The following is a 20,207-nucleotide window of genomic DNA, read 5'->3' as shown; positions in this document are numbered from 1 at the left end:
CAGATACACCACTTTGAGTACTGTTGGGGGGATGGTTTAGCAGAGGAAGGCAGCAGCAGCCAACTTCCTGGCACCAGGGGTGGCTCTGCTGCACAGGACGGGAGGAAAAAGAGGGGTAGAGCTATAGTAATAGGGGATTCTATTGTAAGGGGAATAGATAGGCGTTTCTGCGGCCGCAAACGAGACTCCAGGATGGTGTGTTGCCTCCCTGGTGCAAGGGTCAAGGATGTCTCAGAGCGGCTGCAGAACATCTTGGAAGGGGAGGGTGAACAGCCAGTTGTCGTGGTGCATATAGGTACCAATGATATAGGTAAAAAGCGGGATGAGGTTCCTAAAAGCAGAATATAGGGAGTTAGGAGGTAAATTTAAAAATAGGACCTCAAAAGGTAGTAATCTCAAGATTGCTACCAGTGCCACGTGCTAGTCAGAGTAGAAATAGAAGGATATTTCAGATGAATACGTGGCTAGAGGAATGGTGCAAGGGGGAGGGATTCAAATTCCTGGGACATTGGAACCGGTTCTGGGGGAGGTGGGACCAGTTCAAACCGGACGGTTTGCACCTGGGCAGGGCCGGAACCGATGTCCTAGGGGGAGTGTTTGCTAGTGCTCTGGGGGAGGGTTTAAACTAAAGTGACAGGGGGTTGGGAACCTGAGCAAGGGGACAGAGGAAAGGGAAACAAGGATAAAAGCAAAAGATAGGAAGGAGAAAAACAAAAGTGGCAGTCAGAGAAATCAACAGTTTAAATCAAACATGGCCACAGTAAATAATAATTCTAATAGGTGTAAGAGCGTTAAAAAAACAAGCCTGAAGGCTTTGTGTCTTAATGCGAGGAGCATTCGTAATAAGGTGGATGAATTAGCTGCGCAAATAGAGGAAAACGAATATGATTTGATTGAGATTACGGAAACATGGCTCCAGGATGGCCAAGGCTGGGAACTCAACAAAGGGAGGTGGGGTAGCATTGCTGGTTAAAGAAGGGATTAACACAATTGTAAGGAAGGATATTAGCTCTGATGATGTGGAATCTGTATGGGTAGAACTGAGAAATACCAAGGGGCAGAAAACGTTAGTGAGAGTGGTATATAGACCTCCAAACAGTAATGCAGAGGTTGGGGATGGCATTAAAAGGGAAATTAGAGAAGCTTGCAATAAGGGCACAGCAGTCATCATGGGTGACTTTATCTACATATAGATTGGGCTAACCAAATTAGTAACAATACTGTGGAGGAGGAATTCCTGGAGTGTTTAAGGGATGGTTTCCTGGACCAATATGTCGAGGAGCCAACCAGAGATCAGGCCATCTTAGACTGGGTATTATGTAACGAGAAAGGATTAATTAGCAATCTTGTTGTACGAGGCCCCTTGGGTCGGAGCGATCATAATATGATCGAATTCTTCATTAAGATGGAGAATGAAGTAGTCAACTCAGAGACTAGGGTCCTAAATTTAAATAAAGGAAACTACGATGGTCTGAGGAGTGAGTTGGGTAGGATTGATTGGGGAATGTCACTCAAAGGGTTGACGGTGGATAGACAATGGCAAACATTCAAAGACCGCATGGATGAACTACAGAATTTGTTCATCCCAGTTTGGCATAAAAATAAAACAAAAAAGGTGACTCAACCGTGGCTAACAAGGGAAATTAGGGATAGCATAAGGTCCAAGGAGAGGACATATAAATTGGCCAGAAAAAGCAGTAAACCTGAGGATTGGGAGCAGTTTAGGATTCAATAAAGGAGGACAAAGGGATTAATTAAGAAAGGGAAAATAGAATATGAGAGTAAGCTTGCAGGGAACATAAAAACTGACTGTAAAAGGTTTTATAGATATGTGAAGAGAAAAAGATTGGTGAAGTCAAGCGTAGGTCCCTTGCAGTCAGAATCAGGGGAATTTATAATGGGGAACAAAGAAATGGCAGACCAATTAAATACATATTTTGGTTTTGTCTTCACAAAGGAGAGCACAAATAACCTCCCAGAGATGTCAGGGAACATAGGGTCTGATGAAAGGGAGGAACTGAATGAAATCAGTATTTGTAGGGAAATGGTGTTAGGGAAATTGATGGGATTGAAGGCCAATAAATCCCCAGGGCCTGATAATCTACATCCTAGGGTACTTAAGGAAGTGGCCCTAGAAATAGTTGATGCTTTGCTGATCATCTTCCAGCATTCGATGGAATCTGGAACAGTACCCATGGATTGTAGGGTAGCTAATGTTACCCCACTATTCAAAAAAGGTGGTAGAGAAAACGGGGAATTACAGACCGGTAAGCCTGACATCGGTAGTGGGGAAAATGCTAGAGTCCATTATAAAAGAGGTAATAGCAGAGCACTTGGAAAACAGTGACAGGATCGGACAAAGTCAACATGGATTTACAAAAGGTAAATCGTGCTTGACTAATCTAATGGAATTTTTTGAGGATGTAACTGGTAAAATAGATAAGGGAGAACCAGTGGATGTGGTGTATTTGGACTTTCAGAAGGCCTTCGATAAGGTCCTGCATAAGAGATTAGCGTGTAAAGTTAAGGCACATGGGATTGGGGGCAAGGTATTGACTTGGATAGAGAACTGGTTGGCAGACAGAAAGCAAAGAGTTGGAATAAACAGGTCTTTTTCTGAGTGGCAGGCAGTGACTAGTGGGGTACCGCAGGGATCGGTCCTTGGGCCCCAGCTATTCACAATATATATTAATGATCTAGACAAGGGAACTGGATGTAATATCTCCAAATTTGCAGACGACACAAAGCTGGGTGGGCGTGTGTGCTGTGAGGAGGATGCCGAGAAACTCCAGGATGATTTGGACAGGTTGGGTGATTGGGCAGAAGCATGGCAGATGCAATATAACGTGGATAAATGTGAGGCTATCCACTTTGGTGGCAAAAACAGGAAGGCAGATTATTATCTGAATGGCAATAGATTGAGAGAAGGGGAAGTGCAACGAGACCTGGGTGTCCTTGTGCACCAGTCGCTGAAGATAAGCATGCAGGTGCAGCAGGCGGTTAAGAAGGCAAATGGTATGTTGGCCTTCGTAGCGAGAGGGTTTGAGTACAGGAACAAGGATGTCTTGCTGCAGTTGTACAGGGCCTTGGTGAGACCACATCTTGAGTATTGTGTGCAGTTTTGGTCGCCTTATCTGAGGAAGGATGTTCTTGCCATGGAAGGAGTTCAGCGAAGATTCACCAGGCTGATACTTGGGATGGCAGGAATGACGTATGAGGAGAGATTGGGTCGATTGGGCTTATACTCGCTGGAGTTTAGAAGAATGAGAGGGGATCTCATTGAAACTTATAAAATTCTAACAGGACTGGATAGACTAGATGCAGGAAGGATGTTCCCGATGGTCGGGGAGTCCAGAACCAGGGATCACAGTCTAAGGATAAGGGTGTAAAGTCTGTGGGTTGTTTAGTTAATTAATACACAGACTACCAGAGTAACTTAAAACAGGACTTTACTATTCGAAGGTCAGGGCGAATCTGCCAAATAAATCCTGACACAGCACTTATATACCGGTGTGGTCACCGTCGGTATTACAGTATACAGAAGCCAACAAAGTAGTGCCACACCTAAAATAGTTCTCTTAAAGGCGAACGGTTACATACAATGGTTTTCTTAAAGGTAGGCGGATACATAGACTACAATCCTCCCTTTTTAGCTTACAACATACTTAGTCCCCCATTAAACATAACATATATTCAACTTCATGTAAAACAATTCACAGGTATAATCTATGCGGGAAGCAGTTTACAGATTCAGTCTCTGCGGGAACAGTTCACAGATTCAGTCTCTGGTCTTGACTCGGTCCGAACAACATCTCTGTGGTGTAGCCGGTTCACATTGCTAGCGTGACTCATCCAATAGTCTTTCCCTTGACTTAACAGCTTGAACTTCCGTCCTGCTGAACCAGCAGTGCTGACTTTTACAAACAGCTGGACTGCCTTGGTAATTTTTCCTACTTGCCAACTGATTTGGCTCCCTTCGTAGGGCCCACGTACATGATCTGGTAGAAGTGATAATGATTTAGATGGTTATCACCTTCTGCTCCGTCTTTTTCTTTTCTGCTTCTTGGAGACTCTCGGGGCTCCCTTATCAGCTGCCAGCTGTAGTGCCACCATCTCCCTATGTTCCTTAGACTTTAAGTGCTTCATCCTGATTTCTGCACTTTGGGAGTTTTCATCACAAGCTGGGCAGACCAAGTCCTCGTAATATTCCGTGTCACTCAACAGGTCATGGTAATATTCGGTGTCGTCCTGAACTAGTCTAGCGAGAGGGCCTGCTACTTCTTCCTTACCCAACTGGACGTTAGCCGACTGTTGTTCCCTCCCTAGACATCTTTCCTGAAGAGACTTCTTCATGCGTTCATATTCATCCCGCTCTTCCTGGGTTTCCTGCAAATCCTTCACTAATGACCTCATTTGTGATTTCAACACTTCCCCTTCCATCGGGGATTGATTGATCGGGCTATTCAATCCTTCTACTGGAGCAGCTGTTTCAACATTCTGTTGTTCACATAGACGTGATTCAGCGTACTTTTGGCATCCCAGTAAAATCTGTGTTGCAACCTCAGCTATTTCCATAACTTTTGAGAGCTCCGAACTCCTTCCCTTTGAAGATTGAAGCTCGTGTTCAGATTGTTCCCATTGCAGAGTCTTGTCCCTCAGCATATGAAGGAGTTGGCTGACCGTTAACTCTTCCACGGGAACACTGTGGATCAGAGTCTTCTCCATTTCATCCACCTTTTCCTCCAATGCTTTCACCTTCTTTTCCTCTTGTACTTTGGCTTTCAGCGCTCGGAGAAGTTGCGCCTTGATGCTCTCTAGCTCATGTTCAGGGGCCATTCTTACAGTCTCTGTGTTTCTTACAGTTTCCTTTTCTTCCACTGAAAGGATTCCCAGTTGAATCTGTTCTTCAAGTTGTTGAACCTCGGTCATTGCCGCCTCATATTTGTCTTGGGTTTCCTTCAATATTTTTATGAGTTCTTGGACATCTTGTCTTTCATGTTCTGCCATGTCTTTCGCCTCTAATTTCTCATCTATGGATGGAACTTCTACCGATGAGTCTGTCTTGGCCTTGAGCTCATCAAGAATTTCCTGCAGCCTTTGGACTTCTTGCTCATGTTCAACCTTTAGTTGCTCATATGCTTCTACTGAAACTAGCTTTTCGGAGGTTGCCGAGTTAATCCCCTCCAGGATTGTAGCCTGGGCCTGTTCATACTGTTCCTTCAACTTCTCAAACTCTGCTTGTAAGGAGTCGTAGAGAAGAACGGGAATAAAATCCTGGCTTCTTGAAGATTCCTCTTCATTTGCTCCTTCCTGCAAATATTCTAACTCCTGAACAGCATCAGGGAGATGTGATCGGTAATTGGTCACAATGGCTCTATGGTCGCTCTCTGCTTGAGCTAGCTGCTTCTGTTGTCTTTCCAGATTCTCCCATTCGGTGTCATAGAACTTTTTCATTGTTTTCATCTCTTGTTCGAGACGGTAACTCACTTGTTCTACTTGCTGTCGTAATTTGAAATAAAGTTGAGTCCGAGCTCGGTGTTCGTCAGTCATGGATATGTCCGTAAACTGAACAGACTCAGAATTCTCTGTCAAACTATGTTGTCGTTGTTCGGTGGAGTTCTGTTCTGAAACTTTGTTCTTCTCTGGAGCATAAGCCTTTATGCATGCCTTCGTTCTTCCAACCTTAGTCGGCAAGTCCATTTTAGCCTTGTCTTTCATATTTGGGTTGGTCTTATCGTCATCCGTTTCAGAATCTGAGCTGATTGTCTGCACCGAGTCCTCACTCGTTATGGCTTTTAGATAGTGCCATTCCATGTCTATTTTCTTGATCCACTCCCGTCCCAGAAGTGGTGGTCCTCCCTCAGGTAGTACGTATAAGTTCATTCTTGGGTGTTCTTTACCCCCATCTCTCACCTTGACTCTTATCTTCCCCATGGGGTATACTTTATGCCCCGTGTATGTCTGCAATACGAACTTGGTATCTCTTAAAGGTATATGTGAGAATAGCCGGTGGTAATCCCTTCGATTTATGACTGATAGAGCTGATCCAGTGTCCAACTCCATTTTCACTTGGACTCCAGCTATTTTTAGCATGACCCAGATAGTTTGTAGGTCAGCTTCCTTACTCACATTGTGAATTCTCAGACTGCCCAGCTCCTGGCTGTTTGGGTCTGAGTCCGAATTCTGTTCGTCTGAACTCTTCTCAGCCACCTTGTGTACCTTGTTGTACTTTTCCTGTGATGGCTTCCTTTGGTTGTTGGTCTTCTTCCCTGACCGGCATACCTTAGCTATGTGACCCAGTTTGCCACATTTCCTACATTCCTGGTTCTTAAACCAGCATTGGTTCTGGTCGTGTGTTGTCTTCCCACAACGATAGCATTTTGTTGTACTCGAGGTAATTTGGTCCACACTGAGTGCCGCTGCCTTTAGCTGCATTTCCGCAGTTCCCTTCGCTGCGGCTTCGTGCGATGCTGCAATAAGGACAGCCCTGTCGAGTGTAAGGTCGTTCTCTTCGAGTAGTCGCTTTTGCGTTCCTTCCTTTGACAACCCGCACACGAACTTGTCTCGCAATGCCTCTGTCAGATTCCCTCCAAACTGGCAGTGTTTCGCTAGTCTACGCAGTTCGACCAAGTATTCTGCGTTGCTTTCGTCTTTCCTTTGCGTTCTCGCATAGAATTTGAATCGTTCCGCCAACATCAACGGTGTGGGGTTCAAGTGATCCTTCAGAACAGTCACAATATCATCGAAAGTCTGATCCGCCGGTTTAGCTGGTGCTAGTAGATGCTTCAAGAGCCCGTATGTCTTCGCGCCCATCGAGTTTAGCAAGGTTATAGCTTTGTCAACTTCTTCTATTTTATTGGCCTCACAATAGATCTCAATGCGTTCCACATACGTGGCCCAGTCTTCTACCTCGGAGTTAAAATCGTTGATGTTACCACGCTTAGGCATCTTCCTCTCTTCCTGATAACACCACGAATTATTTCTTTAAATTTTCTTTTATATTTTTTTTTCCAAGATGGCGCTTCCAGCGAAAATGGCTGTTTCCCGCACTTATCTTCTCTCCCCGCCCACTTCAATGGCGGCTTCCCGCTTCTGTCTTCTTCCCCGCCTAATGGCGGCTTCCCGCGTTTCTTCCCTAGCGGGAGGGGTACACTTTCCCCACGGGCGACGGCCGCTGGCTTTCAGGTTCACAGCCTGCGCGTCGGCTTCAGGGCTTTCCCTTTTCTCGGCAGGGCAACCGGCGCTGGGTACACCCCGTTGACGGCGAACAGTTTCAGCCGCTGGGCTGGCTCTCGCTCGGTTCCCCTTGCTCAGGCTCTGTCTCTCTCCCGCTCGCTCGGCTCTACCGGCGCTGGGTACACCCCGTTGACGGCGAACAGTTTCAGCTGCTGGACTGGCTCTCGCTCAGTCTCCCTTGGTCGGCTCTGCCTCTCCCGCTCGCTCGGCTCCCAATCGCGCCTCCCAGCCCTCTCGCAGTCCGGTGCTTCCCTCCCCGGCTGCGGCTGAGTTTTTATATCTTCCCGCGCCTACGCTCCCGGTCGCAGCGCTTCGTGGCTTCGGTCGCTGCCCGGCCTTTTCCGCCGGTCGTGGTCTAGCTGTCTCACGACGCCGTTGCGTCCCCAGCCTGTCTGTACCGCGGCTTCCTTGCTCCACGCTGCCCCAGTCTCAGCGCCTCTGGGCCCGACTTCTGTCCGGCTCCTTTCCCCCTCGACCGTGGTCGAGTGCACCGCCCTTATCCTCCGGTTATTCTTTTCACTTTTCCCTTACTCACAGTCACCGTGGCCGGCTTGCTTCTCGTGCTGATCGGCTCACTCCTCACCGTGGCAGAAGGGACAGTCAGTGCCTGTTGCTGATGGAAGTCTTTGTCTCTGAATTCTTCCTCCTTTCCAGCTCTGCAGACTCGAGTTTTCTCCCAGCAGAATGACGAGGGCGGTTGCCTCTTCTCGACGCTCGTTAACTGCTTCGGAAGTATTGTTGCCGCAGGGTACGATCGGACTCGTCGCCACTGTAAAGTCTGTGGGTTGTTTCGTTAATTAATACACAGACTACCAGAGTAACTTAAAACAGGACTTCACTATTCGAAGGTCAGGGCGAATCTGCCAAATAAATCCTTACACAGCATTTATATGCCGGTGTGGTCACCGTCGGTATTACAGTATACAGAAGCCAACAAAGTAGTGCCACACCTAAAATAGTTCTCTTAAAGGCGAACGGTTACATACAATGGTTTTCTTAAAGGTAGACGGATACATACACTACAAAGGGGTAAGCCATTTAGGACAGAAATGAGGAGGAATTTCTTCACCCAGAGAGTGGTGAACCTGTGGAATTCTCTACCACAGAAGGCAGTAGAGGCCAATTCATTAAATATATTCAAGAAGGAGTTGGATATATTTCTTAAGGCTAAAGGGATCAAGGGATATGGGGAGAAAGCAGGGACCGGGTACTGAATTTGGATGATCAGCCATGATCGCACTGAATGGCGGAGCAGGCTCGAGGGGCCGAATGGCCTACTCCTGTTCCTATCTTCTATGTTTCTATGTCATCAGGAACACCTGTTCCTCCATCCTTTGCTATTGATTTGCAGGAACATTACTAGCAGCGCAGTGTCTGCTGGTTCAATCAATTCTCCTCCTCCTCCCACCAACCCCCAAACAAAGTGTCCCTGTTCTCACAGAAGTTGTCGTACCTCTTGCTTAGCAATAATTGGCTGTTTACAACACTGGCAGCAAAACACTGCTTCTAATCAAATATTATTTTTTGTTAAAATTTGCAATGAATACACTAAAAATGTTCTAGAAACAATATTTCCAAGACGGCAGAGGATCATAATGAAACATGGCATCAAGTGCATAATTACCTTTCCACAGGCAGTAGGACAATAAATCCGACGATCTTTCTGAACCATGCTTTGTGCAGATCTGGCCGTGTACTGACCAGTGGAGACTCATCCTCCCAGACCAGTTTGATCAGTTTACATTCTGGTTCCCAAAACGGCTCCTCAAATTCAAGGAAGATTTTATTATTTGTCCCGAAACCCATTTTCTGAATGGAATTAATTTTACTGGAGGGAAGTGGGGGATGAATGAAAGTTTCATAATGCTCCTTAAGGAAACCTAAAAAGCAAATGGTAAATCATCTTCAATAGGTGCATTTTGATACAATTACATGAACCAGAAGTCAAATCCAGGGACCAATACTGCACAGGCCCACGAATAAGACAGGATGTTTATATTGTCGGGTTCATTAACTCCTCCAAGTTGGTTCCTCTAATAAGGTTATCAGAATTCCAAATTTATACAAAAGTAAATCGAGGATATGCATCGAGGACACAGTGGATAAGATAGTTATCCACCAATTAGACCCAATTTAATATCACAGAAATTATGTTGAGTTTTCAGGCAACATGAGGGCTAGTGAGATTTATTCTGACATGAAAATGGCATTGAGCCTATAGCTCTTGATTAGCTTCTGGACTGGTTCAACATTTTTTTTTCCCAACTGGAGATTTGAACATTTATATTGGGTCTATCCCAAAACAATGAGTGTATATATGATTGATATCAATATAAAAAAGGTCTAAAATAGAAGTTTTAAAAAATTAATATCTATATAAATTATAATTACACTGGCACAATTCACTATAAATTTATTGGGTTGAAGTTTTTTTATATTTCAGACTTCCACCGTATACCCGCTCATTCCGGACATGCTACATAGAATTAGCTTGTGCCTGCGAAAGCAGATCTCTTCACCCACACAAAAAAAAGAGTTCTAGTGCTGATTTTCTGCAAGGGGACAGAATAAGACTCAAATCGTATATTACCTAAAGGAACAGTGACTATAACATGATCCGCTGGTATAGTCTCGCCATTTTCACACTCCACCAGAACTGAGTAAGTGCGTTCCAGTGTGTTAGGTGCTTTGAAGGATCCGTTCCAATGGATGCATTTAACTGGCATGTTGTACGACACAATGTCCTTTGGTAGGGATTTCATCATTGCATCAATGAGGCTTTGAAATCCACTAAAAATATATATAAATATTAATTGTGATCATGATCAATGAAGGATCAAGTTTGATTAACTATTTTGATCAATAATTTCCTCTTACATTATTTTTGAGAATCAAGTACTATACAAGATGGTAACAGTTACCTACTTAAACTGATTTTGCACTGTTTGGGGGTTTAGTTAGAAATATACTATTGTGAATTTCAACATGGACTGAAAGACCTTGCTGTACTAAAGGTTCTGCAGCCATTTGGCAAATAGCACAGTGGACTTGAGTGAGATTTCCACCTCCTAATGTGTCTTTACCCTCAAATTTTGTAAAAACTGTGCTAGGGAATCTTTGCTCTCTTCTCCCCTATGTCCATCTTTCACTGACATTAGAAATATACATTTAGCCGCTCACTGGGAAAGAGCGTGCTCCACCCAATGGATCATCACAATTGCATTAGGGTCCGACAAACAGCACAGAGCCCCAATTTAAACAATTTAATAAGGCTCCTACTTGTTTCGGGCGCGAGCGCTGGCTGCCCATTTTGGGGTCTACTTGAACATTGATAATATTTTACAAAGGATCATGATCATTGTATCTGAACTGAAGGATTAAGTGGGCAGCTAGTGAACAGCTGGTTTGATTTTTAAACTTTTGCCTGTCTAGCGCCCGGTTTTCCAGTGTGAATGGGGTGGTTGGCATACAAAAATCTTCCCTATAGATTTCATAGAAACATAGAAAGTTACAGCACGGGAGGAGGCCATTTCGGCCCATCGTGTCCTCGCCGGCCGACAAAGAGCTATCCAGCCTAATCCCACTTCCCAGCTCTTGGTCCGTAGCCCTGCAGGTTACAGCATCCCAAGTGCACATCCAAGTACTTTTTAAATGTGGTTAGGGTTCCTGCCTCTACCACCCTTTCAGGCAGTGAGTTCCGGACCCCCACAACCCTCTGGGTGAAGAAATTTCCCCTCAAATCCCCTCTAAACCTTCCCCCAATTACTTTAAATCTGTGTCCCCTGGTTTTTAACCCCTCTGCTAAGGGAAATAGGTCCTTTCTATCCACTTTATCTATGCCCCTCATAATTTTATACACCTCAATAATTTCTTCAGGCTAGAAAAGTGCATTATGTAATATTAGCACTATCTGACTGTCTGTAATTAGAGTTACCTAGACAGTGTCTTTAGGATTTTTGCCAACTTGAAATCCATTGCACCATTTTTCTGATGTTTCTCAAACAATAATCCCCATCCAAAAAAAAAAACTTTAAGAATATTATCATCTTTGTTACACTGAAGTTTTACACTTCCACAAAGTTTAATGATGCTGCCTCAGAATTATTATAGCAATTGGTTTCTTTTAAAAAAGCAAGAGAAGCCCAACACAAAAAGGGCTAAATCAGCTCCAACTCAATGCTCCATCTACATTACAAACACGAGCTCACCAACATTGCCACTATCAGAGATACGATGAAGGAGCAGTGGCAATGCAATGAAACAACTGGCAAAAAGGTTGTCAAGCATTGTCAGGCAACTTATAAAATTCTAACAGGACTAGACAGACTAGATGCAGGAAGGATGTTCCTGATGGCGGGGGAGTCCAGAACCAGGGGTCACAGTCGAAGGATAAGGGGTAAGCCATTTAGGACTGAGATGAGGAGGAATTTCTTCACCCAGAGAGTGGTGAACCGGTGGAATTCTCTACCACAGAAGGCAGTTGAGGCCAATTCATTAAATATATTTAAGAAGGAGTTAGATATATTTCTTAAGGCTAACGGGATCAAGGGATATGGGGAGAAAGCAGGGACAGGGTACTGAGTTTGGATGATCAGCCATGATCTCATTGAAAGGCGGAGCAGGCTCGAGGGGCCGAATGGCCTACTCCTGCTCCTATCTTCTATGTAACAATAGGGGGGGGCAATAAACATTGGTATTTTGCCTTGTTTTCTGTCGCTCTGCCTTCAAAAGCCTACTAAATACCCATCTCTTTGACGGTGCCTTCATTCTGTGCTCTAAATTCCTTCACTCCCTGCTCAGTATCTACCTCTCTCGCTTTGAGACTACACGGGTAAATTTTGCGAGACACTGTGCTGCAGGCAGGACCTCCTAGGTAGCCAGTAAGAATGACAAAATCACGGACACTCAAATTTCCATCCATTGAAATCGACTGCAGAGTGCCCACAGTTTTGTGATCCTTGCTGTGAGCATTGAATAGGGACTCGCAGAACTTACCCCTAGGTGAGGTGTGCTTTTTAAATGTTCCAGTATTAATTTAAACACCGCATTTTATAGGCTAAAGTAATTCAAATCGGCATTCATTTTAGGACTGCCCCCGTGAGCCAGTTCTTCTTGTTGCACATGCATCTGGTTTGCCTAACAGTAGCACCATTGAGATAGAATAGATGGGCTGGGATAGCTGATTGAAATAAACAAACTCCCAAATACAAATTTTAAACACTAGTTTTTAAAAAGAAAATGTAGTGACATACTTTTGTTTTTAACACCTACCCAGGAAAAACGCAATCAATTCCAGGTAACACCACGTATTCCCCAAAAGGGTGGAGCGCTACTAGATCCAAGCTGTCGGTCCCGGAAATACAACACTCCATCTTGAATTCAACGTTCAGCAGAGCAAGTTTAATGTTGCACGCTTCCTCGTCATCTTTCCATTCTTCTGCACACCGAGCAATTTCAAGTTTTAGAAATTCACCCAAACTGTGGACAGGTTCTGTCTTTGACTCGAAGAACTCCCTGCTTTTCAGACAAAGAGTTGAATACAATTCTTCCATGGGGGCTGTTATCTCTGGCCCTATTTTCTTCCCTGAGCTGGTGTAATAGGTTGACACCCCAGGTGGGTGTCCATCTATTTGTACAGCCTGGTTCTCCTCAGACATTGCTTTTTCATCTAGAAGACCATATTGGCTGGCCAACTGAAACACGGCATTCTGCTTCGACGGGCCATGGATCCACTGTGCTCCAATCTCAACCAACCCTTTTGCTGAATGAAAATTTGAAAAGAAATACATTAATTAAAATGTCCTGTGATATGGGATAGATTATCTGTCCAGTTAGAGTCAATGGATGGAAAATCTAACCCTGTTGCCAACATATTTTAACAATTATTTGGGCTTGCACTACTAATACCCCTATACCAATGCAGCGGAAGTTGGCAACATAATGGTATGGAGGATTGAACCAGATCCCCCAAAAAAACCTGCATTTATATAGCACCTTTCACAACCACTGGACATCCCAAAGCGCTTTACAGCCAATGAAGTACTTTTTGAAGTGTATTCACTGTTGTAATGTAGGAAATGCAGCAGCCAATTTGCGCACAACAAGCTCCCACAAACAGCAATATGATAATGACCAGATAATCGATTTTAGTGATGTTGATTGAGGGATAAATATTGGCCAGGACACCGGGGATAACTCCCCTGCTCTTCTTTAAAATAGTGCCATGGGACCGTTTACATCCACCTGAGAGAGCAGACAGGGCCTCGGTTTAACGCCTCATCCAAAAGACGGCACCTCCGACAGTGCAGCACTCCCTCAGACTCAACTGTTACGGCACATCTATGAACTCTGAGTTAGAAATATGTATTATTATGAATCGGATGCTCTCCTGATTATTTTTGTGCCCAGCATAAAGAACTGCTTCCACAGGACAAGTGCACTCTTCTTATGAACCAAAATGTGACCTTATGTGAGAAGTTTTATGCTTGTGCTAAACAATAAAGCCTTTATGCTGCTAATAAGCTAATTTGAAATTAATACAAAAGCACCTAATGCCCTTGTTCTTCTAGGTGCTGGAGGGTACGGGTTTGGAAGGTGCTGCCGAAAAAGACTTGGTGAGCTGCTACAGGGCAACCTGCACATAGTACGCACTACAGCCGCAGTACATCAATGGAGGAGGAAGTGGGTGTAAGAAATAGCGGTTCGATTCAAAGAGGGGTTTTAATTCTTAGAACAGAGACTGAGAACATGCAGCCAGGAACAGAGAGCAGAAAGGCCAGCAAGGTCGAATAACAAGCATCAAAAGACAAATAGAAGTGATAAGGGAATCGTAAAATGCAAAACACAGGGTGGGGGACAATAGACAAAAATGGAGCCGAAAAGTCATAAAATGTCCTTAAAGAAACATAACAAAACATTCCTCAGAAAGATGAGGGAGGCCTCGTCAGTCATGCAGAAAGGGACGGCGAGGGATGTCTTCCCGCTTCACAATTGGACAATAGGATGGGGGATCAAATGATTGACACCAGGCGATTACCAGCCCACCGAAATAACTATAAATATAGGCGACCGAGAGAGGAAATCAGGCAGTCAGGGGCGAAGGCTTCCTCGCAGTGGCTCCGGTCTAACACCTTAGTCAAGTTTAGCCACTGAGGTGGCTGACGGCCTAACACCTCCAACAGCTTGAGAGATGACCCAACTGCAGACTGCAGGAATCCACCCAATCTGAGACCACCGTACTGTACGCCTCCCCGATTTGGGAGTCGTAGATCACTCCTACTGTCACGGGTTGTACGTCTATTATACTCGGCTTAAACCATATGTAATACCTGATTATGCTTTAAAACTGTAGCTCTTTAATAAAACCCTTTTGGGTAATGTGTGTGTGGCCTGTGATCCGGATCTTACAGGGTGTTTAAGCCAATGGATGGGATGTCGATCAAGCAGAGTGTTCTGAGTGTTGTCGGAGCTGCACCCATCCAGGCAAGAGGAGAGTATTCTACCACATTCTTGGTGACATGTTTTGGCTTCTCAAGAAGAAGAACAACAACTACTTGTATTTATATAGCGCCTTTAATGTAGTAAAACGTCCCAAGGTGCTTTACAGGAGCGTTATATTAAAAATAATTGACACTGACATAAGGAGAGGTTAGGGCAGGTGAAAGATGTAGGTTTAAGGAGCGTCTTAAAGGAGGGAAAAGAGGTAGCGAGGTTTAGGGAGGGAATTCCAGAGCTAAGGGTCTTGGCAGCTGAAGGCATGGCCGCCAATGGTTGAGCAATTATAATCAGGGATGCTGAAGAGGGCAGAATTAGAGGAGCGCAGGTATCTCTGGGGAGGGGGTGGGGCTGGAGGAGATTACAGAGATAGGGAGGGGCGATGCCATACAGAGATTTGAAAACAAGGATGAGAATTTTGAAATCAAGGTGTTGCTTAACCGGGAGCCAATGTAGGTCAGCGAGCACAGGGTGATGGGTGAATGGGACTTGGTGCGAGTTAGGACACGGGCAGCCGAGTTTTGGATGACCTCAAGTTTACGGAGGGTAGGACGTGGGAAGCCCGCCTGGAGTCAAGTCTAGAGGTAACAAAGGCACGAATGAGGATTTCAGCAGCAGATGAGCTGAGGCGGGCGATGTTACAGAGGTGGGAATAGGCGGTTTTGGTGATGGAGCAGGATATGTGGTCGGAAGCTCATTTCAGGGTCAAATATGACACTACGGTTGTGAACAGTCTGATTCAGCCTCAAACAGATGTTAGGGAGAGGGATGGAGTCAGTGGCTAGGGAACGCTTGCAAAAAGCGATTCAATAATGATCCTCCCCAGAAACCAAACTTCCAGAAAGGCAACTAAACCTTTTAAGGAAAAGTGATACAAGCAGCACTGATAGTTTTCTGACAAAGGACTGCTTTTCTCTTAAAAATGCTCAGGGGACTGAGTGTGGCTAAAAATCCATGAGGAATGAAACATCTTTAATGATATTCCACCCAATATATAAATATTGTCTTTCCAGTTCTGGAAAACCTATTGTGCTTTAAGGACCGAGTGGGCTCGCTGACCTGACCTCGCTTTTAACAGCCCAACCGGCCCGGCCCTACTCTACAGCCATTGGCCACCGCGCAGTCAATCAGAGCGCAGGCTGGCTCTCGATTGGTCCAGTGTTGCTTTCAATCGCGCGCGCCCCCGAGCCGTTATCTTTTGAAGCTCCCGCCCCCCCCGTTCCGAACCACGCTTTTCACCGGCCCCGCCCTACTCTACACCCATTGGTCACGGCGCAGTCAATCAGGGAGCAGGCTGGCTTTCGATTGGGTCCCGGTGCTGCTGTCAGTCGCGCGCGCGCGCGAGCGCCCCCGAGCCGTTATCTTTCGAAGCTCCCGCTCCTGCTCGCGGCTCTCACCCAATCGGCTGCTCCAGATCCGCCCGCCGCACCGTTCCTTTGCCTCCATCACCTTCACCCGGCTAAAGCCGTGCTGGAGGAGCCGCTGGGCGGCTGCTATCGCCGCGATGCCGCAGCCGACGATGACGATGCTGGAGTCCAGCAGACCCCGCAGGGGGGGGCCGCCGTCGTCGCCGCTATCAACGTGAGCCGCCATTTAAAAAAAATCTTCTTATTGGCTCTTGCAGTTAAATCGGTTCTCGAGCTCTTTTCCTCCTCTTCCAGCCCGCTCTGCCCGGTCGAGTCTGCGCACTGGCCGGAAGACTCGGTGTGTCGCGCGCGGCGCGTGCACCCGGCCGAAGGTTCCCCAGACACGCGCGCACCAGGGCTGGTAATGATCATGTGTGCAGTGTAGTGCAAAATAAGAAAGGACTCGCCTTTATATAGCAATAGAAACATAGAAGCACACCTTGAGTATTGTGTGCAGTTTTGGTCGCCTTATTTGCCATGGAAGGAGTGCAGCGAAGATTCACCAGACTGAATCTGCCTTGAATCTGAATTTTGAAGAAGGGTCAAACCCGAAACGTCAACTCAAATTTCTCTCCACGGATGTTGCCTGACTTGCTGAGTTTTTCCAGCATTTTCTGTTGTTATTTCACCAGACTGATACCTGGGATGGCAGGAATGACGTATGAGGAGAGATTGGGTCGATTGGGCTTATATTCGCTGGAGTTTAGAAGAATGAGAGGGGATCTCTGAAACTTATAAAATTCTGTCAGGCCTGGACAGACTAGATGCAGGAAGGATGTTCCCGATGGCGGGGGAGTCCAGAACCAGGGGTCATAGTCTAAGGATAAGGGGTAGGCCATTTAGGACAGAGATGAGGAGGAATTTCTTCACCCAGAGAGTGGTGAACCTATGGAATTCTCTACCACAGAAGGCAGTTGAGGCCAATTCATTAAACATATTCAAGAAGGAGTTAGATATATTTCTTAAGGCTAAAGGGATCAAGGGATATGGGGAGAAGGCAGGGACAGGGTACTGAGTTTGGATGATCAGCCATGATCTCATTGAATGGCGGAGCAGGCTCGAGGGGCCGAATGGCCGACTCCTGCTCCTATCTTCTATGTTAAGATAGGAGCAGGAGTCGGCCATTCGGCCCCTCGAGCCTGCTCCGCCATTCAATGAGATCATGGCTGATCATCCAAATTCAGTACCCTGTCCCTGCTTTCTCCCCATATCCCTTGATCCCTTTAGCCTTAAGAAATATATCTAACTCCTTCTTGAATATATTTAATGGATTGGCCTCAACTGCCTTCTGTGGTAGAGAATTCCACAGGTTCACCACTCTCTGGGTGAAGAAATTCCTCCTCATCTCTGTCCTAAATGGCTTACCCCTTAGACTGTGACCCCTGGTTCTGGACTCCCCCGCCATCGGGAACATCCTTCCTGCATCTAGTCTGTCTAGTCCTGTCAGAATTTTATAAGTTTCAATGAGATCCCCTCTCATTCTTCTAAACTCCAGCGAGTATAAGCCCAATCGACCCAATCTCTCCTCATACGTCATTCCTGCCATCCCAGGTATCAGCCTGGTGAATCTTCGCTGCACTCCTTCCATGGCAAGAATATCCTTTCTCAGATAAGGCGACCAAAACTGCACACAATACTCAAGATGTGGTCTCACCAAGGCCCTGTACAACTGCAGCAAGACATCCTTGCTCCTGTACTCAAACCCTCTCACTATGAAGGCCAACATACCATTTGCCTTCTTAACCACCTGCTGCACCTGCATGCTTACTTTCAGCGACTAGTGCACAAGGACACCCAGATCTCGTTGCACTTCCCCTTCTCCCAATCTATTGCCATTCAGATAATAATCTGCCTTTCTGTTTTTGCCACCAAAGTGGACAACCTCACATTTATCCACGTTATATTACATCTGCCATGTTTCTGCCCAATCACCCAACCTGTCCAAATCATCCTGGAGTTTCTCGGCATCATTCTCACAGCACACACGCCCACTCGCCTTTATATAGCGCCTTTCACCACCTCAGCACGCCCCAAAAGCGCTTCACAGCCAATCAAGCACTTTTTGAAGTGCAGTCACTGTTGCAATGCAGCCGATAACTATTAACACCGCAGCCAAAATTGCACCAGCAAGCTCCCGCCAAACAGCACTGTGCCACAGAAGGCAGTTGAGGCCAATTCATTAAATATATTCAAGAAGGATTTGGATATATTTCTTAAGGCTAAAGGGATCAAGGGATATGGGGAGAAAGCAGGGACAGGGTACTGAGTTTGGATGATCAGCCATGATCGCATTGAATGGCGGAGCAGGCTCGAGGGGCCGAATGGCCTACTCCTGCTTCTATGTGCTGCTAGCGGAGCTGTTGCTTGGCCAGGATACCGCACTTCCCCTGCTGGTCTTCATAAAGGCGCCGTGGCATCTTTTACGTCCACCCGAGATGGGCGGACGCCTCGGTTTAACGGCTCATCCAAAAGACGGCACCGCCGACCGTGCAGCTCTGGATTCCGTGGTCAAGTCCATGGATTTGGGCTTAAACCCCACCACCTTCCGATTCAGAGGCGACAGTGCTACCTCCTGAGCCGCGGCTGATACCCAATGCCTAAATATTCTCCCCATTGACATATAAACCTTTCAGCCTTGGGGGCGATGTTACACGTAGGGTTGCTGACCCTCCAAGGATTGTTCTGGCGTCTCCAGCAATTGAAGAAGAATCTCCAGGCCACTGCTGCGAGTCAGCCAGGAGAAAAATCATTGCATTAAAAAAATTGGTTTTTTTTTCATTTTCTTTTAACACTTTTTTGTTTATTAGATGGGGTGGAGGGGAAACTGTCTGACGGTCAAGAATCATCTAATTGAGTCATGAAGAGTCTGTTCACTTTCCAGTTGGTGTTGGAAGATGGTACGCCATGAGGAATGACGTGTTGGGCAATCAATGGCCGGAGCGTGGGGACTGACTGGGCAGTGGGAGGCAGGACGTCATATAATGAAACTTCCAGGAGTACATCCAAACACAGTTGTCAACCCTAGTTACATGTGATATTAGTGATGTTAACTGTCTGGTTTTCAAAGTTACTGTGCAGGAAACTTTCAAATTGCAAGAAAGGACAACAGAATATTTTTTTCAAAATAGATGTCCCACTATCCCCATTTTGTGCCCCATGATGGGGCACCACTAGTCATCGAGGGGTTTTCTTAATTTTCACCTGCAAATAAAAGATCACTAAGATTAAAATAGCTGCATTATGAACCCCCATTTTAAACCAATGTTGAACACCGTGTAATCATGTGTTCTGCTTTTCTAGCACCAGTGGGGTTGTTTTTCACTTTATTCGGAGTAAAAGCCAACTGCTAGCCACCTGATTGCACTGTTATTGTATTCAAAGGCATCAAGGCTGTCCCTCTTATGTAGGGTGCCCCTCCTACTTATCCCCTGCACACACAAACTTTGCAAAGCACAGAACCAAATTTCACAACTTCAAATTTATGTACTTGAAACTGTAAATTGACAATCTGGGCTCTGCTACCAATAAACTAAGGGGGTGATTTTCCTGTTGGAGGCGGGTTTTGGTTTGGGTGGGTTCCAAACCTGCCTCCACTGAGAGGTGGGGGAAAAATTGTGATTTTTGTTTCCCCCCCCCCTAATTGGCCAGTTGATTTCAGAAGTGTGGGTTCCCCATGGCCAATTAATGTTTTGGGACTGAAACTCTCCTCTGCTGACGTCACTTATCCAACTTCATTTAAGGGCTGCTTGCTGCCTTGGCCCATTCCACTGGTTTTTGGTCGATGCTGCAGAACTGTTATCTCCTTGAAGAATGGCCAGCTCCAAGGCAAGGACCTCCCCAAGGTTCTCAGATGAGGTGCTGGGTATGCTGGTTGAGGGGACGAGAGCTAGCAGGGAGGTGCTCGTCCCCTCATCTGGGAGGAAGAGGCCTCCCAAAGAAACCAAGGCTGTGTGGGTTTAACTGGCAAGGGATATAACCTCCAAAGCTGTGTGCAGATTGGGTGATTGTTTCTTTTTATTGATGAAATGTCATCCCTGTGTGAATGTATTAAAATTAGGTGATGGCAAACTG

At 45.8% G+C, this 20,207-nt stretch overlaps 1 protein-coding gene and 1 long non-coding RNA gene across 2 annotated transcripts in view; one reads left to right on the top strand and one right to left on the bottom strand.

Moving 5' to 3' along the window:
• The window catches only part of paox (polyamine oxidase), a 25,694-nt gene extending 9,198 nt beyond the window's left edge, over positions 1-16,496 (bottom strand). The window contains exons 1-4 of the mRNA XM_085970400.1: positions 16,128-16,496; positions 12,508-12,997; positions 9,827-10,026; positions 8,861-9,116 (exon numbers count right to left, since the gene is read on the bottom strand). Coding sequence (XP_085826526.1) covers positions 8,861-9,116; positions 9,827-10,026; positions 12,508-12,997; positions 16,128-16,323 — 1,142 coding nt within the window. The 5' untranslated portion in view covers positions 16,324-16,496. The remainder of the gene's footprint in view (positions 1-8,860; positions 9,117-9,826; positions 10,027-12,507; positions 12,998-16,127) is intronic.
• Positions 16,189-20,207, top strand: LOC147098560 (uncharacterized). Its single transcript, XR_015074191.1, has 2 exons — positions 16,189-16,311; positions 18,944-20,207. It is a non-coding gene; the product is annotated as an uncharacterized LOC147098560 (long non-coding RNA).

Source organism: Somniosus microcephalus, chromosome 29, assembly GCF_052327205.1.
Source record: "Somniosus microcephalus isolate GS21.2 chromosome 29, FLI_Smic_1.0, whole genome shotgun sequence".
Classification (NCBI taxonomy): domain Eukaryota; kingdom Metazoa; phylum Chordata; class Chondrichthyes; order Squaliformes; family Somniosidae; genus Somniosus; species Somniosus microcephalus.
Note: the sequence above shows the minus strand (reverse complement) of the source record. Positions and strands in the feature narration are given on the sequence as shown.